This window comes from Chiloscyllium plagiosum, unplaced genomic scaffold (assembly GCF_037043375.1).
Source record: "Chiloscyllium plagiosum isolate Xiang-an unplaced genomic scaffold, Cpla_swu_hap1 HiC_scaffold_5, whole genome shotgun sequence".
Taxonomy (NCBI): Eukaryota; Metazoa; Chordata; class Chondrichthyes; order Orectolobiformes; family Hemiscylliidae; genus Chiloscyllium; species Chiloscyllium plagiosum.
The window spans coordinates 124839307-124865102 of record NW_028270143.1 but is presented as its reverse complement, the minus strand read 5'-3'; the positions used below and the strand labels follow the sequence as shown (position 1 = coordinate 124865102).

Below are 25796 nucleotides of genomic sequence, written 5' to 3'. Positions count from 1 at the left end.
AGTTTGCAGATGACGCAAAGATAAGTGGAGGGACAGGTAGTATTCAGGAAGCTGGGAGGCTGTAGGACTTGGATGGGCTAGGAGACAGGGCCAACAAGTGGCAGATATAATAGAGTGTGGGAAAGTGTAAGTTTATACAATTCGGTAGGAAGAATAGAGCATAATGTATTTTCTAAATGTGAAAGGCTTCAGAAATCTGAAGCAAAAAGGGACTTAGGAGTCCGGGTTCAAGATTCTCTTAAGGTTATCATGAGGTTTAATTGGCAGTTGGGAAGGCAAATGCAATGTTAGCATTCATTTCAAGACTGCTAGAATACAATAACAAGGATGTACTGCTAAGGCTCTGGTTAGACTGCATTTGTAATATTGTGAGAGGTTTTGGGTCCCATTTCTAAGGAAGGATGTTCTGGCATTGGAGGGCGTCCAGAGGAGATTTACAAGAATGATCCCAAGGATCAAGGACTTGTCATGTGAGGAGCAGTTGAGGACTTAGGGCCAATACTCGATGGAGTTTAGAAAGATGAGGGGGGATCCGAATAATACATACAGAATAACTGAGAGGCCTGAATAGAGTGGATGTGAAGATGATGCTTCCACTAGTAGGAGAGGCCAGGACCCAAGGGCACAGCCTCAGCGTGAAGCAACACCCCTTTAGAACTGAGATGAGGAGGAATCTCTTCAGCCACAGAGTGGTGAATCTGTGGAATTCATTGCCACAGACAGCTATGGAGGCCAAGTCGTTGAGAGTATTTATGACAGAAATAGATGAATATGTTCTTGATTAGTAGGGGGATCAAGGGTTATGGGGAGAAGGCAGAGAATGAGGTTGAGAAACATTATCAGCCATGGTCAAATGGTGGAGCAGACTTGATGGGCCAAATGGTCTAATTCTGCTCCTATATCTTTATGGTTTCCTTTAGAAAAGACTTGAGAGTCCAGACAAAGTAGCTAGGGAAAAACTGTTCCCTCACAGAGATTTGAGAATGAGAGGGGGCACAGATTTAGAGTGAATGATAAAAGAAAAAAGGTGACATGAGGAAAACCTTTCTCGTGCTACAATTGGTTTGGCATTCACTGACTGAAAGTGTGGTGGAGACAGAATTAGACTGTTATCTGAAATGGAAGAATGCAAGTTTATGGTGAGAGGTCGGGGGCATTTCCCTAAATGAATTGGTTTTTGAGAGAAGAGAATTATTGCAGGTTCAAGAGGCTGAATGGCAGCCTTTTACACTATAACAATTCTGTGGTGACTAGTTAATCCCAATGAAACTATGACAGGCTCTGAAATAGATCTGGAATTGGGTGTGGCAATATAATTATTGCATTATGTGAATCTGAAGCCTGAATTAATGATTTGGAGCTGTCATTTAAAATCTTACCAGGCAGCTGGAGAATTTACATTTGGTTATGAATATATAAACAAGGAAGCAGAGTAAGCTACGCCACCCTCTGAGCCTGCTCCGCCACTCAGTAAGATCACACCTGATTTGATTTTAACCTCAACTCTATATTCCTGCATATCCCAGATAATGTTTCAATGCTGGGTAATCAACAATCTAATAACCGAGTTAACCAAGTAAATCTGGTAATTAAAAACAGGCTCAGTAATAGTAACGATAGAAACGTTGTATTGCTATAAAACCTCAACTGATTCACTGATTGCTTGGCCCCTTTGTTTCATCGATAGCTGCAGATGAAATGTCGGAAGACTGGAGGTTGGCTAACTTGGTGCCACTATCTAAGAAAGGTGGAAAGGGAACGTGAGGGAACAATGGACTGGAGAGCCTGACATCGGTGGTGGGCAAATTGTTAGAGGGGATCCTGAGGGAAAGGATTTACATGTATTTGGAAAGACAAGTACTGATTAGGGATAGACGAAAATGAGGACTGCAGATGCTGGAGATCAGAGTCAAGATTAGAGAATTCCTGATGAAGGGCTTCTGCCCGAAACATCGATTTTCCTGCTCCTCAGATGCTGCCTGACCTGCTGTGCTTTTCCAGCACTACTCTAATCTTGACTCTGATTAGGGATAGTCAACATCACTTTGTGGATGGAAAATGGTGTCTCATGAATCTGATTGAGTTTTCTGAAGAATTAACAAAGAGGATTGGTGAGGGCAGAGCAATGGACAGGATCTTTATGGACTTCAGAAAGGTGTTTGACAAGGTTCCTCATGGTAGACTGGTTAGCAAGGTTAGATCACTCAGAATTGAGGGAGAACTAGCTATTTGGATACAGAATTGGCTCGAAGGTAGAGGATAGAGGGTGATTGTGGAGGGTTGCTTTTCAGACTTATAGGCCTGTGACCAGTGGCGTGCCATGTACTCTCACTGCTTTTCGTCATTTATATAAATGATTTGGATGTGAACATAGGAGGTATGCTTAATAAGTTTGCACATGACACCAAAAGTGGACAGCAAAGAAGATTACCTCAGAGTGCAATGGGATCTAATGGGCTGAGGCATGGCAGATGGAGCTTATTTTAGATAAATGTGAGGTGCTGCACTTTGGAAATACAAATCAGGGCAGGACTTATACACTTAATGGTAAGGTCCTGGGGAGTGTTGCTGAGCAAACAGACCTTGGAGTGCAGGTTCATAGTTCCTTGAAAGTAGAGTTGCAGGTAGATAGGATAATGAAGAACGCGTTTGGTATGCTTTCCTTCATTGGTCAGTGCATTGAGCATAGACTTTGGCAGGTCATGTTGCGGCTGTACAGGACATTGGTTAGGCCACATTTGGAACATTGCATGCAATTCTGGTCACCCTTCTGGTAGGAACGATGTTGTGAAACTTGAACGGGTTCAGAAAAGATTTACAAGGATGTTGCCAGGATTGGAGGGTTTGAGCTAAAGCGAGAGGCTGAATAGACCATGTTATTAACTGTATGACTGCTGTTTTCCCTGGAGCGTCAAAGGCTGAGGGATAACCTTGTAAAGGTTTATAAAATCATGAGGGGCATGGATAGGGTAAATAGACAAGGTGTTTTCCCTGGGGTGGGAGAGTCCAAAAATAGAGAGCATAGGTTCAAGGTGAGAGGAGAAATATTTAAAAGGGAACTAAGAGGCAAATGTTTCACGCAGAGGGTTGTGCGCGTATGGAATAAGCTGCCAGAGGAAGTGGTGGAGGCTGGTACAATTGCAACATTTAAAAGGCATCTGGATGGGTATATGAATAGCAAGAGTTTAGAGGGATATGGACCAAATGCTGGCAAATGAGAGAAGATTTATTTAGGATATCTGATCAGCATTGACAAGTTAGACCAAAGGGTCTGTTTCTGTGCTGTATATCTGTATGACTCCAATGACCTTTATTGAAGGAAATCTGATGTCCTTTACTGCCTTGTGAAATGGCCTTGCAAGGCTCTAAGGCGGCTGACCACCACCTTTTAAAGACAATTAGCATTGTGCAGTAAATGCTGGCCAAGCCAGCAATGTCAGAAGAGAAAAATTCTCAATTTTGGAGATTTTAGCGAGTGTTAGTCAGCTTGTTCCTCTCAAGGATTCTACAAACCACATGTCACATCTCAAATCAGTTTTTAACTCAGAAAAGCTTGAATTCATTTTACACCTTGACACTCAGAATGTCTGATCTTGTTTTACAGTCAATTAATTGTTTTTCTTTTGAGTACACTCGTTGTAAAGTAGAAAATACACCATCATTCCACAAAGCAAGATCCCAGAAAGAGGAGTGAGATATTTGATTGGATGTGGGTGTCGCTGGCGAGGCTACAGTTTGTTGCCAATTCCTCATTCCCCTGAATTGAGTGGCTTACCTGGACCATTTTAGAGGGCAGTTAAGGGCCAGCTTCATTGCTGTGGATCTAGAGTCGCATGTAGGTCAGATGAAATAAAGATGCCGGATTTCCTTCCCCAGAGGACAGTAGTGAAACAAATGGGTTTTTTTTTGTGAGAATCAATAGTTTCATTGTCAGCATCGCTGAGGCTAGATATTAATTCCAGATTTTTAATTAATTGAACTTAAATTCCACCAGCTGCTGTGGTGGGATTTGAAACTTTGCTTCCAGACAATTAGAATGGGCCTCAAGATTACTCTACCAATGATATTACCACTATGCCATCATCTCCCCAAGCTAGTGGATATCTGTTCTGTTAGTGAGTTCAGTTGAGGGGCAGATAATGGCCAGGACATGGGGAGAATTGGATCTCTGCTTTTCTTCTTTGGAATAGCAGGTATAGGATGTTTCACATCCACCTGAATAGGCAACAGGACTTAGGATTTAACGTCTCATCTGAAAGGCAGCATCTCTGATACTGCAGTACTGGCTTGGTACTTCACTGAAGTTTTGGCCTAGATATTCATGCTCAGGTTTCCAGAGTACTACATGTACCTACTGACTCAGAGGTGAGAGCAGAATCAACTTAGCCACAGGTTTGGGCTATCTTTGAACTTTTGTTCCACAGGTAAAAGGTCAATGAATCAACCCTTTCCCCCAAGCCAACTCAATCACTTAGTTTGTCTGATTGGTAAGACTGCCTTCAACCCATCAGGGCATCCCTTGGGTTTAGTTCAATTAAAATGGAATCAGGATGAAAGTTCAACTGACTTTCAAGGTTAGTAAGTCTCTTTAAATCCATATCTTGTACTGACTGCTTGCTCAATCCATCTGAAAGGGGAAAGTAGTGGTTATGGGGAAAATGCAGGAAAGTGGATGTGAGGAATATCAGATCTGCCATGATCCTATTGAAGGGCTTGACATGCTGAACGGCCTACTACTATTCCTATTTCTTATGGAATGTAACTTGTAGTTCTCTCTGCTGTTTCCTGTCTGCAGTGTTTCAGATGCTACAGGAAGTTTGATGGTACAGGAAGTGGCCACACGGCCTCTGACTCAGGATCTCCTGAAACATGAGGTAAGTCAAAGAACTTGTGCCTCATTGTTTATCTTCAAACCAGTCCTGTAACAAGATAAATAGCATTCAAAGCATCTAACTTATCAACTAACCTCAACAACCAATTTCCACACGTCTGTCTGGGTGGGTGACAAATTCCTGATCCCAGAATCGGATGGCCGTTCACAAGATTAGGTCCCTGGTAATCATTACCTGATCCCAGATTCTGGGTAATCACGTTCTGAGTGATCATTCCGAATTCTGGACTTTGGGAATTATTTACTGATTCTAGTGTCCAGTCGACCATTCTCAATCCAGGTAATGACTTCCAAATTTTGGATTCCAGCTGACAAATTCCAGGTGACAGTTTCTGAATCCCAATACAAGATGGCAAATTTGATCCTGGATTCCTGATGCATTCCAGATGTCGGATGGCAAGTGACTGTTTCTGTCACTGGAGTACTAATCCAGAACCTCAGGCTGATATTAGAACATAGAACATAGAAGAATACAGCGCAGTACAGGCCCTTGGGCCCTCGATGTTGCGCCGATCCAAGCCCACCTAAACTACACTAACCCACTATCCTCCATATACCTATCCAATGCCCTCTTAAATGCCCATAAAGAGGGAGAGTCCACCACTGTTACTGGCAGGGCATTCCATGAACTAACAACTCGCTGAGTGAAGAACCTACCCCTAACATCAGTCCTATATCTACCCCCCCTTAATTTAAAGCTATGCCCCCTTGTAATACCCGACTCAATACGCGGGAAAAGGTTCATACTGTCGACCCTATCTAACCCCCTAATCATCTTGTACACCTCAATCAAGTCACCCCTAAACCTTCTTTTCTCTAGTGAAAACAGCCCCAAGTGCCTCAGTCTTTCCTCATACGATTTTCCTTCCATACCAGGCAACATCCTGGTAAACCTCCTCTGCACCCGTTCCAATGCCTCCACATCCTTCCTATAGTATGGCGACCAAAACTGCACACAATATTCCAGATGCGGCCGTACCAGAGTCTTATACAACTGCATCATGACCTCAGGACTCCGGAACTCAATTCCTCTACCAATAAAAGCCAGTACGCCATATGCCTTCCTCACCGCACTATTTACCTGGGTGGCAACTTTCAGAGATCTGTGTACATGGACACCAAGATCCCTCTGCTCATCCACACTACCAAGTATCCGACCATTAGCCCAGTACCCCATCTTTTTGTTATTCTTCCCAAAGTGAATCACCTCGCACTTAGCTACATTGAATTCCATCTGCCACCTTTCTGCCCAGCTCTGCAGCTTCTCTATATCCTGCTGTAACCTGCCACATGCTTCCTCACTGTCAACAACTCCTCCGACTTTCGTATCATCCGCAAACTTGCTCACCCAACCTTCTAACCCCTCTTCCAGGTCATTTATAAAAATGACAAACAGCAATGGTCCCAAAACAGATCCTTGTGGAACACCGCTAGTGACGGCACTCCATGAAGAAACTTTGCCATCAACTACTACCCTCTGTCTTCTTCCATCCAGCCAATTTCTAATCCAAACCTCCAACTCACCCTCAATGCCATATCTCCGTATTTTCTGCAGTAGCCTACCATGGGGAACCTTATCAAACGCCTTACTATATCAAACGCCTTACTATTCTAATTCATTCTGAAGAAATGAATTAGAATCACACCATGGGAAGTAATGAAATTGAATGTAGTATAATGGTCTAGTAGGGCCATGTAACCATTGTTCATTGCTGTAAAAAAAAACAACCAATTCATTGAAGTCCTTTTTGGAAACCTGTCCTAGCTTGATCCATTTTACATGTGACTACATAACCACGGCACTTAGTTTGCCCTCTGGGAAGTTATAGATGAGTATTAAATGCCAGACTTGTTTGCAATGACTACATTCACATGAATGAATAATACAACCATCAGAAGGGCAGAGGAAACATTACAAGGACACCTTGAAAGACTCCAAAAACAAATGCAACATCCCCACTGACACATGTTTGCCCGAGAATACAGAAATTGGAAAAAAGCAAGACTAACTATTTTGAGTGTTTCCGAGTTGAACAGCTGGAGGCCACATGCATGCAGCAGAAAGAGTGTACAGAACTCAGAACATCCCAGCCACCTGCCTCATCAAACAAGTGCAGAGTCTGAGGTTCCAGGATTGTACCCCCTATTTTGTATTGTCTTTCAAAGTTCTTTCTACCAAAGTACATCACTTCACACTTCTCTGCACTGAAACACGTCTTCCACTTACCTGCCTATTCCGTCAATGTGTCTATGTCCTTTTGGAGTTCCACACTGTCATCCTCACAGTTTTCAATTTATCCAAGTTTCATATCATCTGTAAACTTTGAAATTGTTTGCTGCACACCAAGATCATTAATATATATCAGGAAAAGCAAGGTTCCCAATACCAATCCCTGGGGAACTCACTACAAACCATCCTCCAGCATGAAAAATATCCACTGACTGTCTGTCTGTTTCCCATCACTCAGCCAATTTGATATACATGTTGCTACTGAATCTTTTATTCAATTAAATCTTAGCAGGACTTACACACTTAATGGCAAGGTCCTAGAGAGTGTTGCTGAACAAAGAGTTAGGCCACTGTTGGAATATTGCGTGCAGTTCTGGTCTCCTTCCTATCAGAAAGATGTTGTGAAACTTGAAAGGGTTCAGAAAAGATTTACAAGGAAGTTGCCAGGGTTGGAGGATTTGAGCTATAGGGAGAGGCTGAACAGACTGGGGCTGTTTTCCCTGGAGCGTCGGAGGCTGAGAGGTGACCTTATAGAGGTTTACAAAATTATGAGGGGCATGGATAGGATAAGTAGACAAAAGTCTTTTCCCTGGGGTTGGGGAGTCCAGAACTAGAGGGCATAGGTTTAGGGTGAGAGAGGAAAGATATAAAAGAGATCTACGGGGCAACATTTTCACACAGAGGGTGGTACGTGTATGGAATGAGATGCCAGAGGAAGTGGTGGAGGCTGGTACAATTGCAACATTTAAGAGGCATTTGGATGGGTATATGAATAGGAAAGGTTTGGAAGGATATGGGCCGAGTGCTGGCAGGTGGGACTAGATTGGGTTGGGATATCTGATCGGCATGGACAGGTTGGACCGAAAGGTCTGTTTCCATGCTGTACATCTCTATGACTCTATGACCTAGAATTTTCCTCACATCTGTTGTGTGGCACTGTATCAAATGTCTCCTGAAAGTCCACGTACAGCACATCAACAGCAATTGCTTTTAGAAATTCATGCTGACACTTTCTAATCAACCACCATTCTTCCACAAGACTATTCATTTTATCCTGAATAATTGTCTCAAGAAGCTTCCCCGACACTGGAGTTAAACTGAATGGTGTGTAGTTTTTGGACTTATCCTCACAAGCTTTCTTGAACAAGTCTATAATGTTTACCATTTTCCAGTCTTCTGGCAAGTGGCTATTGTGCTAATTAATATGCAAAAATGTTCCAAAGAAAATGATAAGGAATACAATTTTATTTTATGGCCAATGATTGTTCATTCAGGAGATTGATCTCCAATCTAAGGAAAAGGTCAGAACATTCCTGACGGTTTAGCAACACTAAGCAGTAGAGCTGGAAATAAATGGTTTATCTCTAGAACACTAGAAACAGGAACGTTGCCTCCCTGGAACCTGAATGTAACTTAGTTATAAAGTGTTTTCTATATAATTTGGTTTGCAAGGCAGATTTACTAAACTTCTGCCAGAGATAAGACATTTCAGTTCAATGGAGATACGAGAGGCACATGATTATTCTCTTTGGAGAAGAGAAGATTAAAAGGATATTTGGTAGAAATCATCATGGAGTTTTGACAAAAATCTTTCTACTCGCAGGACAATGCAAGAAACAGGAAAAGCCATTCAGCCCATCATACCTTTTCCTCCTTTCCATATGATCATGGCTGATGTTCGGACTCCCATCACGTCCCTGCTGATATCCCTTTCCCATCATTCCCAAGGAGAGCTAATAAATGTCCATCTGAAATTTGAAGATAGTCAGTGACTGAACATCCACAACCCTAGTTTGTGCGAGAGAATTCTGAAGATACTTCAGTCCTATTGGAAAAGAACAGTACAGCATTTGAACAGGCCTTGACCCACTAAGACTGCCCCAACACTTGATGCCTTTCTTAACCAAAAACCTTTTGCCTCTACATAGTCCATATCCCACTATTCACTGTATATTACTGTATCTGTCAAGATGTCTCTTAGACACTGTTAGCATACCTACCCCATCACCTCCTCTGGCAGCACATTCCAGACAATCTGTTAAAAATAAGCCTCTCTCATATCTCCTTTAAACTTATTCCATTTTACCTTAAACTTATGTCCCTCTGATTATCCATTCTGTCCATGCCTCTTGTAATTTTGTAAACTTCAATCAGGTTACCCCTCATCCTTTACTAAGTTAGTCCAATCTCTCCTCATAGCTAATACCCTCTAAACCAGTCAATATCCTGGTAAACCATTTCTGTACCCTCTCCAAAGCCTCCACGTTCTTCAGGAAGTGTGGAGAACTGTACCCAATATTCCAAATGTGGCCGAACTAAAATTCTATACAGCTACAACATGACTTGCCAATTTTTACACTCTGTGAACTCACCAATGAAAGCAAGCATGCCACATGCCTTCTTGACCACTTGTGTTACCACTTTCAGGGAACTGTGGATGTATACACCTAGATCCCTTTGTATGCTGATGCTACTCAGGTTTCTGCCATTTACTGTATACTTTCTTCCTTCATTAGATCTTCCAAAATGCATTAACTCATATTTGTCCAGATTAAACTCCATCTGCCATTTCTCTGCCCAAGTCTCTAGCTTATCCTGCTGTGTCGTCTGCAATACTCCTCACCATCTGCAGCTTCCCCAATCTTTGTGTCATCTGCAAACTTGCTAATCAGGCCACGTACGTTCTCCTCCAAATCATTTATAGATATTACAAGCAAAAGGGAGCCCAGCAGTAATCCCTGCGGAACGCCACTGCTTACAGATCTCCAATCAGAAAAACACCCTTAAACTACTACTCTGTCTTCCACGACTAAGCAAGCTTTGTGTCCATCTTGTCAGCTCACTGTGGATCCCATGTGACCACACCTTTTTTCATCTCAATGAGGGACCTTATCAAATGCCTTGCTAAAGTTCATGTAAAAAAGTTTGTGAAGCATGACCTTTTCTGCACAGTCATGCTGCCAATGCCAGTAATTCCATATTATTCCAAATGTGAGTAAATCTTCTCCAGTAATTTCCCTACCACTGAACTAAGGCTCACCAGCCTGTAATTTCCCAGATTATCCCTGTTGCTCTCCTTAAACAAACGAGCAAGGTTGGTTATCCTCAAGTCTATCCTGTGATTGAAGAGGATACAAAGGTTTCACACACAGTTCCAGCAATTTCCTTACCTGCCTGTCTGAGCATTCTGGGATCGATCCCATCAGGTCCTGGGGACTTGTCCACCTTAATGCTTTTCAAAACACCCAACACCACCTTTTTTACATTGACATACCCTAGAATATCGACATAACCTTCCCAAGACTCACTATGCACCATGTCCTCCTTCATTGTGCATCCTGATCCAAAGTATTCGTTAAGGACCTCACCTACTTTCTCCGGCTCCATGCCTAAATTCCCTCCTTTATCCTTGAATGCATCTACCCTTTCCATAGCTACCCTCTTGCACCTTAGAGATGTAAGGAATTTTTCCTTAATCCTGTTTGCCAAAGACATTTCATGGCCCGGTTTAGCTCCTAAGTCCTTGTTGAGTTTTTTTCCTGCTATATTTGTATTCCTCAAGGGCTCTGTCAGTTTTTTAAACCTTACATATACCTCCTTTTCCTTTTTGACTAAGCTCTCAATTTTTCTTGTCACCCAAGGTTCCCAAATCTTGCCATCCTTACCCTTCACTTTCACTAGAATATGCTGGTCCCAAACTCAAATTAACTGCCTTTAAAAGATTCCTACATCTAGACATTTGCCCTCAAATCTACATTTCCCAGTTTCTGCCTAATATTCTGGGAGTTAGCCTTCCCTCAGTTTAGTGCTTTCACCCGAGGACTAAAAGAGGGATTTAAATTATTCTGTCACCTTGAAGCAGTGACAGTGATCTCATTTGCAGAATCACTTACTTCATGTGCATGTTCGTTCCCTCAGTTTTGAGATAGTTTGTAAACAATTGGCATCAATTCTCTTCAGCAATTTATCTGGATTCATAGGTTATGCATCCAAGGATTCCCCATTGGTGTCTTGTTAACTCATCTCTTTTTTCTCTCTCTGCAGGATTGCTACATTCTGGATCAAGGCAGTTCCACTATCTTTGTTTGGAAAGGGAAGGAGGCCAATACAAATGAGAAACGGTCAGGAATGAACAGGGCCCTGGTAAGTAGAAGCATCCATTCAAATGGACTGTGTGATTAGTTAAAATTGGACTTGCCTGGGAGACTTGAGGTGGGTGGAATTGGAGGAACTGGATCTTGGATATCATCGTATAGAGGATGGGATCGAGGAACCCCAAGATTGGAATGGGGCACATAATGGGAGTTGTTAGGACCAAATAATAGCTGGGGTGTGTAACAGTTAGAATTGATAGAACAGAATCCAATTTCAGTTTCATTCACGGAATGTGGGTGTTGCTTGCTCGACTACCATTTACTGTCTGTTTCTAATAGCCCTTGACAAGGTGGTGCTAAGCTGCCTTCTTGAACAGCTGCAGTCCATGATATGTAGGTATGTCCGCAAAGCTTTTAGGAAGAGAGTTCCTTGAGTGGGAAATATAATGGAAAAAATTGATGCAACAGAAAATTGGAACAGGCATCTAACAGACAGGATCAGTTGCATTGGTTGAGATCATATTTTGGTGGTCACTATAATACACACCTAATATTCAATTTCTATCAAAATTGAATGAACAAGGGGTGTAGGCTCTGTATTGGATTACCAATGAGATACTGCTTTGTTCCTATATTGAACGCCAGATTCAATTTAACTCACTGAAAAATAAATGTTGCTGCCAGTTCTAAACTTCTACTGTGGACCCACTATAATCCCCAGCCCAGCTTCTGTGTCCCTCTTCTGCTGGCAAGTGACATCCACTCCTTCAGCAATTGGGAGAGAGTGAACTCAGAATGCAAATGTCAGTTCAGGAAGTGCCCTTTCAGGAATGGCATTCCTTGGCCCACCTTTTGGATTTGAGGCCACACAGGCTAGTACTGAGTGCTGATACCTTAACTGCAAAGTACAGAACTGGAGTCATTTTCTCTTCCTGAATGACATTAACAATCTGCCTGGGCTTCTATGACAATCTGGCAAGTTGGTCAACCCTAGCACATGCCTACAAATAACCAAAATTATTGAATTTTAATTTAATTTTCTGCATTGCACAGACTTGAACTTAGAATCTCTGGTCTCTGATTAAGTATTGTAAGCAATAGGCTGCCTAGTACCTTTATTCCACGCAACCCAGTCAAGGGGCAACAGGGTCACATCATATCTGACATTAGAAATTCCCTGGGGACTGATTCTGGAATCATCTTGCTTGATATGATTCACTCAAAACCTAAACTTCCACAACACTTGTCACAGCTTCAAGACATCACGGGACAATTTGCAGCCAATGAAATAATTCTGAAGCATAGTTACTGTAATAACGTAGGAAATATTTCAGGCAAGTCCCACAAACAGCAATTAAATTATAACCAGAAGATTTATTTTCCAAAATGTTGATTGAGGGATAAATTTTGATCAATGCAACAGAGATCTCCTGCATCTCATTTTTGAAATAGCATCTTAAGTCCTTTACATCTACCTAAGCGGAGGTAGGTGGCATCTGAGTTTAATGTGTCAATTGGAAGCTGATACCTATGACAGTGTAGCACTCCATTAGTAATACACTGAATGTAGTGTCATTCTGGATCCTGTCCACAAGCCTTTGGAGTGGGACTTGAGTGTATACAACCTGACTAAGGCAAGAGAGATGTTAGGAAACCTTCCTTCACCCAAAGCAGAATGGAAATTTGTAATCTCTCCCCAAGTTAATTGTTCAGGCTCTTGGATGTGTAGATGGGCTAGATTGGTAATTAGGTTCTTAAGGAAGAGAACTTGCTGGACAAGAAACAGTATCATTCTTGTTATGAACAGCCAAAGTGTGCCCCTTCACCTTTTCACAACAAGCCATGTGCTTTGAAACCTTACAGCACATATTTAACACTTAATGTAATTCTGCAATTGGACATTTGCTCGATTATCCTAAATGTACAAAGAATTACACTGACAATTCAATTAAAACCCATTGTAATCACCCGGCCCAGCTTCCCTGTCCCTTTTCTGCTGGCAGGTGCCATCCACGGTGGCACAGTGGTTAACACTGCTGCCTCACAGTGCCAGAGATCCGGGTTCAATTCCCACCTCAGGCAACTGTCTGTGTGGAGTTTGCACATTCTCCCCGTGTCTGCGTGGGTTTCCTCCGGGTGTTCTGGTTTCCTCCCACAGTCCAAAGATGTGCAGGTTAGGTGAATTGGCCATGCTAAATTGCCCAGTGAAGGGGTAAATGTAGGGGAATGGGTCTGGGTGGGTTGCTCTTCGGAGGGTCGGTGTGGACTTGTTGGCCGAAGGGCCTGTTTCCGCACTGTAAGTAATCTAAAATAAAAGAGAGGTATCGCTCTGTCCAAATTCATAACTTCCTCAGCTGTTGGAAGCAAATGAACTTAGATAGTGAGTGCCTGTTCAGGAGTGGCCTTTTCCTTACACACCGTTCAGGTCCTATGCAACTAGACTCGTACTTCTACCTTAACCCTCAACTTCAAAGTACAAAAGTGGAATCGTATTCTCTTCCTGAATGACACTGGGGATCTGGCAAGACTTCTAAGAACAATCTGGCAAATCGAGTGGTCACCTCCAGCTTTTTACCTGATGCCCAGAAATGGCTTGTAATGCAAAGCATTTGTGCATACATGTATGCACCAAAGGCCTTGTTATTAGCAGACAGGAAAGGCAATTAGGAATGCTGGCTTTACCAATGACACCTACATATAGGGAAGGTGGTGGTCTAATGGTATTGTTGCTGGATTGTTAATCCAGAGACCAATGTAATGTCCTGGGGACACAGGTTTGAATCCTGCCATGATTGATGATGGAATTTGAATTCAATAAAAGAAATCTGGAATGAAGAGTGTAATGATGACCATGAATCCATTGTCCATTGTTGGTAAAACCCATCTAGTGGTAATGATAAAAAACTGCTGGCCTAGCCAGCAAAACCCTTATCCCACAAATGAACAAATAAAACATCCTGCGAGTGAAATTAGATTGTACATGTGAGTGAAGGATGCTGAAATGGGAACAGTGCAGAAAAATGCAGTTAGTCCTTTGTTTTATCTGGAGAGTAAACACTCATGGACTCGGTAAACTGAATAGTCTGCTTCCCTGTTCATAATAGTCATCTCATGGCCCTTGCATGTAGCAGATTGAATAAAAGTATTCAAGGACATTATCACTACTGAATTCCCCACTATTCTGGAGTTACCATTAACCTGAAGTGAAACTCACAAGGCTGAGGCTATTTTCCCTGGATTGTTGGAAGCTAAGGGGTGACCTTGCTGAAGTTTATAAAATCCTAGGGGAATGAACGGGGTGAAAAGCCAAAGTCTTTCCCTAGAGTAGGGCAGTTCAAAAGTAGAAAGCGTAGGTTTAAGGTGAGAGGGGCGGATTTAAAAGGGACCTAAGGGGCAACTTTTTCACACAGTTAATGGTGCATGAATGAATGAGCTGCTGGAGGAGGTGTTGGTGCCTGGTACAATTACAACATTTAAAAGGCATCCAGATGGGTATATGAATAAGAAAGGTTTAGTTGAATATGGGCCAAATGCTGACAAATGGGACTAGATTAATTTAATAAAACTGGTCAGCATGGACAAGTTGGACCAAAGGGTCTGTTTCCATGCCGTACGTCTCTATGACTCTAAGTTAAATTGGACTAACCACATAAATACTATGGCCACGAGACTAGGTCAGATGCTACGAATTTTATACTGAATAACGCAGCTTCTGATTTTCCAAAGCTAGTCCACCATCTACAACCGCAAGTCTGCAGTGTGATAGAATGCTTGTCACTTGCCTGGTGAGTGCAGCTCCAACAACACTAAAGTTTAGTACCATCCAGGATAATAAAGCTCACCTGATCGCATACATTCACTTCCATCAACACCAATGCTCAGTAGCAGCAGTATGTACCATCGATAAGATGCAGTACAGAAACTTAACTTAGTCTCCTTAGATGGCACCTTTCCAAGGCCACTAACACCTACAAGGTCAAGGACACAGAATTCAACTACAAAACCAGCTACAATTTCATTCTATCCATTTACCATTCAGACTTGGGAATATATCACTTTTCCTACAGTGTTGCTGGTTCAAAATCCTGGAACTCTGACCCTAACAGCATTGTAGACGTACCTTATATTGAATGAACATCTGCAGTTTAAGAAGGTAGTTAACCACGACCTTCTCAACAGCAATGAGGGATGGGCAATAAATGCTGGCCCAAGAAGTGACATCTACAGCCCATGAATGAATAAACGAAAAGCTCATTGTTTCTCAGGTTTCATGGAGTCTGAGTACACCATGTTCTGCAAAATCCAGTGTATATCTTACTAACATTGTGATGCAGCATACAAGGAGGCCATTCAGCCCTCTTTATCCATTCTAGTTCCCTGTTTAGTCACAGGGAATTCAACCTAACAGGTAGACTTTTATTTGATGATATTCATTAAGGTATATTGATCACGGCAGGTAAGTGGAGTTGAAGTGCAGTCCACCGTGAATTAATTGAACAGGAGATTGATTTAAGAGGCTTAACGGCCTCACTATCGTTAGATAAGACGTGACAGGGCTGCCTTCAAGCATGAGGAGCCAGAAGCCGTTAGTTCACCAAAGGGAAAAACTACTTTTCAATGTTCCAAATGATGGCCAACTGATCCTTAACATAAAAGTGTATATGCTTTCCTTTTGGAAATGCGATAATGCTTGACATGTTCTGATGAAGCCACTCCTTCAACTTTCCTTTCTGTCTCCTTCTAGGGATTCATAAAAGCCAAGAATTATCCACCCAGTACTAATGTGGTGGTGCTCAATGACGGTGCTGAATCAGCCATATTCAAACAGCTCTTCAAGAAATGGAATGTCAAAGGGCAAACTCAAGGCTTGGGCAAGACATATACAGTAGGCAAGATTGGTGAGCTTTCAGAAGTGTTTTTTACATTCTCTCTGCCTTATCTTCCACAATCTCCTCCTCCTCCTCCTCTCCTGAATCACAGAATAGTACTTCAGTGGCAGATCATTTGGTCCATGTACTAGGCATTTTGAAGACCTATCCAGTAAGTCCCACTCCTCTGCTCATTTTGTCTCTGATCTCTCCTTTTTCTTTCTTCCTTTATGTAATTATCCAATTCACTTTTGAAGATTGCTGTTAAGTCTACTTCCACTACTCTTTCGGGCAGACTGTTCTAGATCACAAGTGTTTGTTATGTCAAAAACAACCTCCTCCTCGGCATTTTTGTCAACTATACTAAAACTATGTCATTTGATTGTTCATAGACGTCGTTTAGCATAGAAGGAGGACATTCAGCCTATTAAGTTTGTTCTTTGGAGCACAATCCTGTCATTGCCATATTCCAGCTGGATTCCTATAGCACTGTACAGTTGGGTAGGAGATGCATGGGAGCATCAACATCTGCAAGTTCCCCTCCAAGCCACATATCATCGTGACTTGTTCCTTCATTAACGCTCAGTCAAAATCCTGGAAAATCTTTCCTAAAAACCTAGTAGGTTTCCCTACACCCCAGGAACTGCAGTGGTTCCAAACGGCAGCTCACCATCAGTTTCTAAAGGGCAAATAGAGATGGGCAATAAATGCTGGCTTCACGAATGAGTGAAAAAAATAAGTTAATTTTGTTCAACTATCCATTCAATTTCCTTCAAAAATCATTGATTGTCTCCCCTCGTGCAGGCAGCAGATTGAAGTGTCCATTCTCCACGTGTGAATGGATTGCAAAAGAAAGTGAATGTTCTGCTGATAGATTTAGATGAGGGAGTGAGAGTGCAGCCTAAAATCCAGCATAGACCTCATGGGCTGAATGGTCTATGTTATATATTCTGTGTAGAATAAAATAAGTCTTTCTATTGAGGCTCTTCCTTCAAGGTTTCAAGCTCTGCATAACCTCATTACAGCTAAAGTGGAACAGACCAAGTTCGATGTGACTACGTTGCATGCCAGACCAGATCTTGCAGCTCAATATAGGATGGTGGATGATGCCTCCGGGAAAGTGGATGTAAGTGAAACCCCATTCACATTAAGTGCTGCCTCATGTCAGAGATAACTTGTTCCAAGTAATACTTCTAATTAGTCAGCAATCAAATCGGAATATTCCAGCTGAGAGCTGGAGGATTGTTCCACCCTTTGTGCATGTGCCAGCACTTCATACAATCTATTATATTCATCTCACAATGCCTGCTCCGTCCCCTTAGCCTCTTCTGTGAAAAATAAGATTGGTGAATTATAATCATAGACTGCTGTGTAGCAATATAATGACCTGGCTCACAGAAAGACAAGGTTGGTTATTACATACTCCTAGATATGAGATGTTCAGGAAAGAAGGAAGGGAGGATGGGTTGTGATTTCAATTAAGGAAAATATAGCAGTACTAGAGAGAGAGTGCACATGTCCCAGAAGGGTCAGATAGATTTGATTTGGCTGGAGTTAAAGAACAAGGAAAATGGTAAAACCACCACCTGCAAGTTTCCCTCCAAGCCACTCACCATCCAGACTTGGAAATATATTGCCGTTCCTTTCGTGACACCAGGTCAAAATCCTGGAAACCCTTCCCTAATTGCCTTGCAGTATACCAACACCAACTGGATTACAGTGGTTCAAGGAGGCAGCTCTACACTACCTTCTCAAGGCCATCTAGGGATGAGCAATAAATGCCAGGGCAGTCAGCAATTCCCACATCTGGTGAATTAAGTTTTAAAAAAATGGTACAATTACATTGTTCGATATAAGCCAGCAACTAGTAACCAGCAAGTAAGAAGTATCCAGATGTATAAAGAACATTTTGAGAACAGTGATCATAATATCAACTTTAGAATGGTAATGTAAAAAGACAAATAATACTGCAGAGTAAGAATAATTAACTGGGGAGCACCAACTCACTGGGATTCAAAATTACTCTCGGCCGAATAAATTGGAGTCAAACGTTGACTGGAAAATTGGTTGCTGAGCAATGGGCTACATTCAAAGCAGAGATGATTTGGGGTCAATCAAGATACTTCATGTGAAGGGAATGATAGGATAAATAAATCCAGAGCTCCATGAATGACTAAAGAGATAAAAGTTAAGATAGAGGGAAAAAGAAGTGTGCTTTGACAGATGTTAAATAGAGAAAAAGAATTGCAAACCTGAATTCTGAATATAGAGACCCAGAGGGGAGATGGAAAAGCAAGAAGAAGGAAAGAGGGAATATGAAATGAGAGTGGCATCAAACAGAAAGGATACCCAGAAGTCTTTAATAAGTATATAAATAATAAATGGTGGTGCAGTAAAGGGGCCAAAGTATTGATTTATGCATGAAGGCAGAGGGCATAGTGAATAAAACTAATGCATTAAATGAAATTCACCATAAAATTGTAGAATGACTAAGCAGAAAAGGAGGTCATTCAGGGCATTGAGCTTGTGTCTCCTTTCTATATACTCAATTTAGTAAGTTCCTTTTTGCTGTGCTTTTATAACTGTGGGTAGATTTTACAGCACCTTCCATTGGGCATGTTTTCAACAGTTGACGTGGCTGGTGCATGAAACCTAATTTCAGTGACTTGTCCATCACCTTTTCACCCATTCCCAACCAGTCCTGTAAATCAGGAGTTGTTAAGCCACCTTTCTGCTAACTGTTACCCAATTAAGGCCCTCAACCTTCTTAGACTGTCATAATATGCTGGCAATAAAATTGAGAAGGCTGCATGTTAAACAACTTTGATGATAAGGCAGGAAAGAATAGTGTTTCCATTATTCAGGGCTTGCAATCTGAGTGCACAACACCCTTCCCTTAATTAGTGCTTTGCTGCCTAGTCTCTGGATCCTGCTTTCCCCCCCTTCCCCTGCTTCCCTTCCTAGATGGGACTTCCACTGAGAGGCACAAGTTAGACCCTCAGATTGTTCAGGCCATTAGGCAGAAGTGAGGACTGCAGATGCTGGAAACCAAAGTTTAGATTAGAGTGTTGCTGGAAAAGCACAGCAGGTCAGGCAGCATCCGGGGAGCAGGAAAATCGATGTTTTAGGCAAAAGCCCATTCCTGATTAAGGGCTTTTGCTCGAAACATCGATTTTCCTGCTCCTCGGATGCTGCCTGACCTGCTGTGCTTTTCCAGCACCACTCTAATCTAAACCCTTGTTCAGGCCATTGTCAGTGTGTATCACTGTGGAGTGACCATTTTTAAAGTTGTACATTTGACATCAGATCCAGGCTAAAACTTTGCTCTTTAGGTGTTCCAATTTCAACTTGAAATTCACAGTTGAACCTGCGTTGACCACACTATCAGATTGTGTATTCCAGATCCTAAACTCTCACTGCCTGAAAAAAAATGCTCCCAGTGTCCCCATTACTTTTTTTGCCAAGTAACTTAAATCTGTGCCTTCTGGCTCTAAGTTTTGCTGCCATTGGAAACAGCTTTTCAGTGTCCACTCTGTTTAAACTCACAATGATTTGATCACGTCTATCAGATCTCCTCTCAATCTTTTCTGCTCCAAGTCCCAGTTTCTCCAATCTATCCATGTAGCTGAAGTCTTCCGGTAATAAATCACACAATTTTTAAAAAGCAATCTATGATAGTTGCATACTTAGCTTCACCAGGCCGGCACAGTGGCTCAGTAGTTCGTACTGCTGCCTCACAATGCCAGGGTTCCAGATTCAATTCCACCCTTAGGCGACTGTCTGTGTGGAGTTTGCACATTCTCCCATGTCTGCATGGGTTTCCTCTGGGTTCTCCAGTTTCCTCCCACAATCCAAAGATGTGCAGTTTAAGTGAATTGACCATGCTAAATTGCCCATAATGTGCAGGAATGTGTAGGTTAGGTGCATTAAATCAGGAGTAAATATAGGACAATAGGTGGGGGAATGGGTCTGGATGGGTTACACTTCGGAGGGTCTGTGTGAACTTGTTGGGCCGAAGGGCCTGTTTCCACACTGTAGGGATTCTATGATTCTAGGACTAGCTTTCAATTTTTGATTTCATTAACTGAACTTAAATTCCACCAGCATTCTGTGAATTTTCATCTATGTCCCCAAAGTATGAACCTGGGCTCCTCGATTTAAATAATCTGGGACATTAACATTCCACCATCATCTCCTTTGTTGTGAATTATTGTAGAGTAACTGAAGTTGCCAAATGTACTGAATGAAATCAAATAAAAGTAGATATATGTGAAGTGACAACGAATGTATTCTGTTCTCTGGATTAGGTATGGAGAATTGAAGGTAATGAACCTGTTCCAGTGGATCCCAAAACCTATGGCCAGTTCTATGGGGGAGACTGCTACTTGGTGCTGTACACATACATGAGAAACAACAAGTCCGCTTATATTATCTACATGTGGCAGGTAGGAGCCACACTTTGACAATGACTTCACCTTGAGGTGTATTTGGGTATTTTTTCAAAAATAAATTGCTTCAAAATTATTCTTTGATCTGCTGAAAATCAGTCACTTGCTGTAGTTTTATTATTGTAATTGTAAATGAGTTCATCACAACAAAGTAAAGAATTTTAATCACAGTTAGCAAGTTTTGAGAACATTTGTAACTCCAGGTTGAGGTTCTGAATGTAGGTTTGCTCACTGAGCTGGAAGGTTCATCTTCAGACATTTCTTCACCGAATTAGGTAACATTTTTCAGTGAGTCTCCGGACGAAGCACTGCTGATTCCTGCTTTCTATTTATATGTTTGGATTTCTTTGGGTTGGTGATGTCATTTCCTATGGTGATGTCATTTCCTGTTCTCTTTCGGGGGATGGTAAATGGGGTCGAAGTCAATGTGTTCGTTGATAGAGTTCCGGTTGGAATGCCATGCTTCTTGGAATTCTTGTAACAGAGACACGCACGTGGATTCCTAGAAGCATGGCATTCCAGCTGGAACTCTATCAACGAACACATTGACTTCGACCCGGTTGACCACCCCCTGAGAAAAAGAACTGAAAATGACATCACAAACCCAAAGAACCCCAAGCATCCCAAACATATAAATAGAAAGCAGGAATCATCAGCAGTGCTTCATCCAGAGGCTCACTGAAGATGTTACCTAGTATTGGTGATGAAACGTTTGAAAATGAACCTTCCAACTCAGCGAGCAAACCTACACTAATTTAATCACAGTGTCTAGATAGCCAACTGTGATTTTAAAAGGAGCTTGAAACAAAAATACAGATGAATTTGCTAGTTATATTAGGGTGCAGTAGGCAGCTTCATCAATAAAGAAGTTACATTAAAGAGCTTTTAAAGGTATGAACTTTCTCAACCACTAAGGTTCCACTTTTAATTTTTGGAGTCTCCTTGATGCTTTGCAAATTGGTGTATTAGTAACAATTCCCATTAGTAATCAGTCAGGGAGTGTAGTCAGGTCTATGGGCATGGCATGTTTCTTGTACAATGTTTTTAAACACAATGTGTTCAAACAAATTTTCATTGATTAGCTCCTGGGATGAAGGAACATGGGAACAAAAGTAGACCATTCAGCCTGACGACCCTGCTCCACCATTTAGTACAATCGTAGCTGATTAAACACTTAAATACCTTCTACCACACTATTCCCATAGCCCTTGATGCCGTTGCTCATCAGAAATCGATTAATCTCGAAGTATACTCAAAGTCTCAGCTTCCACAGCCCTCTGTGGGAGAGAATTCCAAAGATCACAACACCCTGAGTAAAGAAAACAATTTGCATCTTGGATCTAACTACTATTCCCTTTTATTTTTAACTAATGCTCCATGATTATTGACAACTAAGAAACATCTTGAATGTATTCACCTTATCTATCCTGTTTAAGGATTTTGTAAGTGTTATTGAGATCATCTCTCAATCTTCACAACTTTAGAAAATACAAGCACAGTTTGCCGATTCTTTCTTCATCAGACAGCCCACCATTCTGGGAAAAAGTCTGGTAAACCTTTGCACTCTTTCTATGGCAGTAATAGGTAAGAGGTGCTGTTGAACAAAACTCCATACAATTCAAACCAGCCTTCAATTCTCTTGTACTAAATTTCTCTTGCAATAAAGGCTAACATTCCATTAACCTTTATGTTAGCGTGTGTTGTGCTTCTGCATGTTATCATTCAATGACATAACAACAAGGACACCAGGTCCTTAGTTTGTTCTATGATTGAAAGGCAAGTAGGTCAAAATACTTCAGGGTTTAGATGAAGAAAAAGAGGTGCTCTCATTGAAAACGTAGGATTCTGATGAACTTGGTGAGGTGGATATTGAGAGGATGGTTCCTCCCATAGGGAATCTAGAATGAGGGAGGAAATGTTTCTGTATAAAGGGTCTCCCACTTAATGTGGAGTTGGTAGGTTCTTCCCTCAGAGTCATTAATCTTAGGAATTCTCTATCAAGAGGCCTGGGAAGGCTGGGTTATTGAATATATTTACAACTGTGATAGAGTTTTGATCTACAAGAGAATCGAGAGTTATGGGGACAAGTAGGAAACTGGAATTGAGTCAGAGATCAGATCAGCTGTGACCTTACTGGATAGTGGACCAGGTTTGAAGGGCTGAATAAATTCATCCTACTGACCATGTTTCGCATTTGTACCAAAAAGCTTTCCAATTTGACATACGCCCCTGCTTTTTCCTACCATAGTCCTATTTCTATTTCAACTATCTATCCAATTTATTTTTAAAGATTGTTATTGAACGTTCCACCAGTCTTTAGACAGCTCTTTCTAAATCATAATCACTTAAACTAAATTCTCCTTATTTAATTGCTCAAAGATTAATCAAAATTAGAACATAGAACATAACAGCACAGTACAGGCCCTTTGGCCCTTGATGTTGTGCCGACCTATGAAACCAATCTGAAACCCATCTAACCTACACTATTCCATTTTCAACTATATGCCTATCCAATAACCATTTAAATGCCCTTAAAGTTGGCGAGTCTGCTACTGTTGCAGGCAGGCCGTTCCACGCCCCTTCTAATCTCGGAGTAAAGAAACTACCTCTGACATCTGTCCTAAATCTATCACCGCTCAATTTAAAGCCATCACCATCCAACGAAAAAGGCTCTGTGTCCACCCTATCTAACTCTCTGATTATCTTATCTGTCTCAATTAAGTCACCTCTCAACCTTATTCTCTCTAACGAAAACAGCCTCCAGTCCCTCAGCCTTTTCTTGTAAGACCTCCCCTCCATTCCAGGCAGCATCCTAGTAAATCTCCTCTGAACTCTTTCCAAAGCTTCCGCATCCTTCCTATATTGCAGTGACCAGAACTGTACACAATACTCCAAGTGTGGCCACACAAGAGTTTTGTACGTCTTCAGCATGACCTCATTGCTCTGAAACTCATTCCCTCTACTAATAAAAGCTAACAAATCGTATGCCTTCTTAACAGCCCTATCAACCTGGGTGGCCACTTTCAGGGATCTATGTACATGGACACAATCTACACAATCTACATTTCATTGGATAGGCATATGGGACGAGAACGGAATAGTGTAGGTTAGATGGGCTTCAGATTGGTTCTACAGGTCGGTGTAACATCGAGGGCCAAAGGGTCTGTACTATGCTGTAATGTTCTATGTTCTACTACCAAGAATCTTACCATTAGCCCAGCACTCTGCATTCCTGTTACTCCTTCCAAAGTGAATCACCTCACACGTTTCCACATTAAACTCCATTTGCCACCTCTCAGTCCAGCTCTGCAGCTTATCTGTGACCTTCTGTAACCTATAACATCCTTTAGCACTATCCTACCGACCTCTACCGACCTTCATCCAGAAATTTACTAATCCATCCTTCTACACCCTCATCCAGGTCATTTATAAAAATGACAAACAGCACTGGCCCCAAAACAGATCCTTGTGGTACCCGACTAATAACTAAACTCCAGGATGAATATTTCCCATCAACCACCACCCTCTGTCTTCTTTCACAGCTAGCCAATTTCTTATCCAAATTGCTAAATCATCCTCAATCCCATGACTCAGTATTTTGTGCAAAAGCCTATCATGGGGAACCTTATCAAACGACTCACTGAAATCCATACACACCACATCAACCGCTTTACCCTCGTCCACCTGTTTGGTCACTTTCTCAAAGAAGTCAATGAGGTTTGTGAGGCTTGACCTACCCTTCACAAAACCGTGTTGACTATTCCTAGTCAACTTATTCAACTTTGGATGATTATAAATCCTATCTTTTATAATCTTTTCCAACATTTTACCCACATCTGAAGTAAGGCTCTCTGGTCTATAATTGCCAGGGTTTTCTCTACTTCCCTTCTGGAACAAGGGAACAACATTTGCTATCCTTCATTGTTTTAAAAACTCCTATTAATAACCTTCTCTGATCAAAGATGGGCCTGCCTGATTTCTCCAGCTTTGGTTTTCCCAACTAACTGAAGTTCCTCATGTTAGGTTCCATTTAGTTCATTTTCTCTGCAGCCTCTCCATTGCCTTGACACCTTTCCCAAGATTTTGGGCTATGGACTAGTGTAACATTCTGAATCTTTGTTTATTCAGGGATTGCACGCTAGCCGGGACGAGATCACTGCTTCTGCCTATCAAGCTGTCAACTTGGACAACAGATACAATGGTGAGGCAGTTCAGGTGCGAGTGGTCATGGGCAAGGAGCCTCAACATTTCCTGGCCATCTTTAAAGGAAAACTCATCATTTACCAGGTGAAACTATCAGCTTTTTGCTATTGATGCCACAGCCTTACTCTGGATTTAGCTACTGTCATAGACTGCGCTGAAACCATGGAGAAAGCTTTACATTGTTGAGAGCTTGTGGATTCTGCCAACTTTGAGGGCTGGATGTCAGGATTTCAGTTTGCACTGTAGAGGCTGCTGTCTAAGGCAATAATCTCCCTACTTTGAGTCTGCTGCATCTTCCTCCCTGTCTTATCTAAGAATGATAATCATCTGACTGTCCTATGAAATCATTTATATCCATATCAAGTATGGACCTCTGCAGTACAGTTGTTCCAGTCCTCTCCTCAGAGTCTGATAGCAAGTTACTGCTGAGACTCTGGTTCAAAGGCTTTCTCAGGCTATAGGTGACAAATTGAGCTATTGTGCCAGTTTTGAGGTGGTAGTTTATGGCTGAAGCAATAAATAACTGGCATTGAATTTGCTTTTTCTTCCTATCCTTGTCTGACAACCTCAGGGTGGAACCGGGCGTGAAGGGATGAAGGAAGAACCGCCAATCCGACTCTTTCAGGTCCGTGGCACAAACGAAGTGAACACCAAAGCTACCGAGGTGCCTGCCCGCACTTCCTCGCTCAACTCCAACGACATTTTTGTCCTGAAGACAGAGCAGACCACCTACATGTGGTGTGGAAAGGTAAGCAATCTGTGGCTAGCTAAGTGAAGAGTGTAGGGTATGAAGGGAGTGAAAAGGTGCAGGATAGAGGAGATGCAATAGAAGATCTGACCCAATCTTATTGAATGGGGGAAGCAAATACAAAAGTCCAAATGGTTCATCGTGTTCTCCTCCTAAGTGTAAATAATTTAGAGTAACCTATGTCCCATTTAGGGCAGAATGTTTTGCTTAGGGCTGTGGAAGCAGCTTCAGTAATATATTTCAAAGCAGAATTGGATAAATATTTCAAGGAAAACGCAGGGATGTAAGAAAAGACTGGGAGAGTTTACTAACCT

The 25796-nt window shown here is 41.8% G+C and overlaps 1 protein-coding gene across 2 annotated transcripts in view; it reads left to right on the top strand.

Moving 5' to 3' along the window:
• Nucleotides 1–25796, top strand: part of vill (villin-like) — a 163017-nt gene that overhangs the window by 115661 nt on the left and 21560 nt on the right. For both annotated transcript variants that reach the window (XM_043690859.2, XM_043690858.2), the window contains exons 8-14: nt 4796–4874; nt 11166–11264; nt 15960–16113; nt 17109–17209; nt 20391–20528; nt 24660–24818; nt 25306–25482. In XM_043690859.2, the coding sequence (XP_043546794.2) occupies nt 4796–4874; nt 11166–11264; nt 15960–16113; nt 17109–17209; nt 20391–20528; nt 24660–24818; nt 25306–25482 (907 nt within the window). The remainder of the gene's footprint in view (nt 1–4795; nt 4875–11165; nt 11265–15959; nt 16114–17108; nt 17210–20390; nt 20529–24659; nt 24819–25305; nt 25483–25796) is intronic.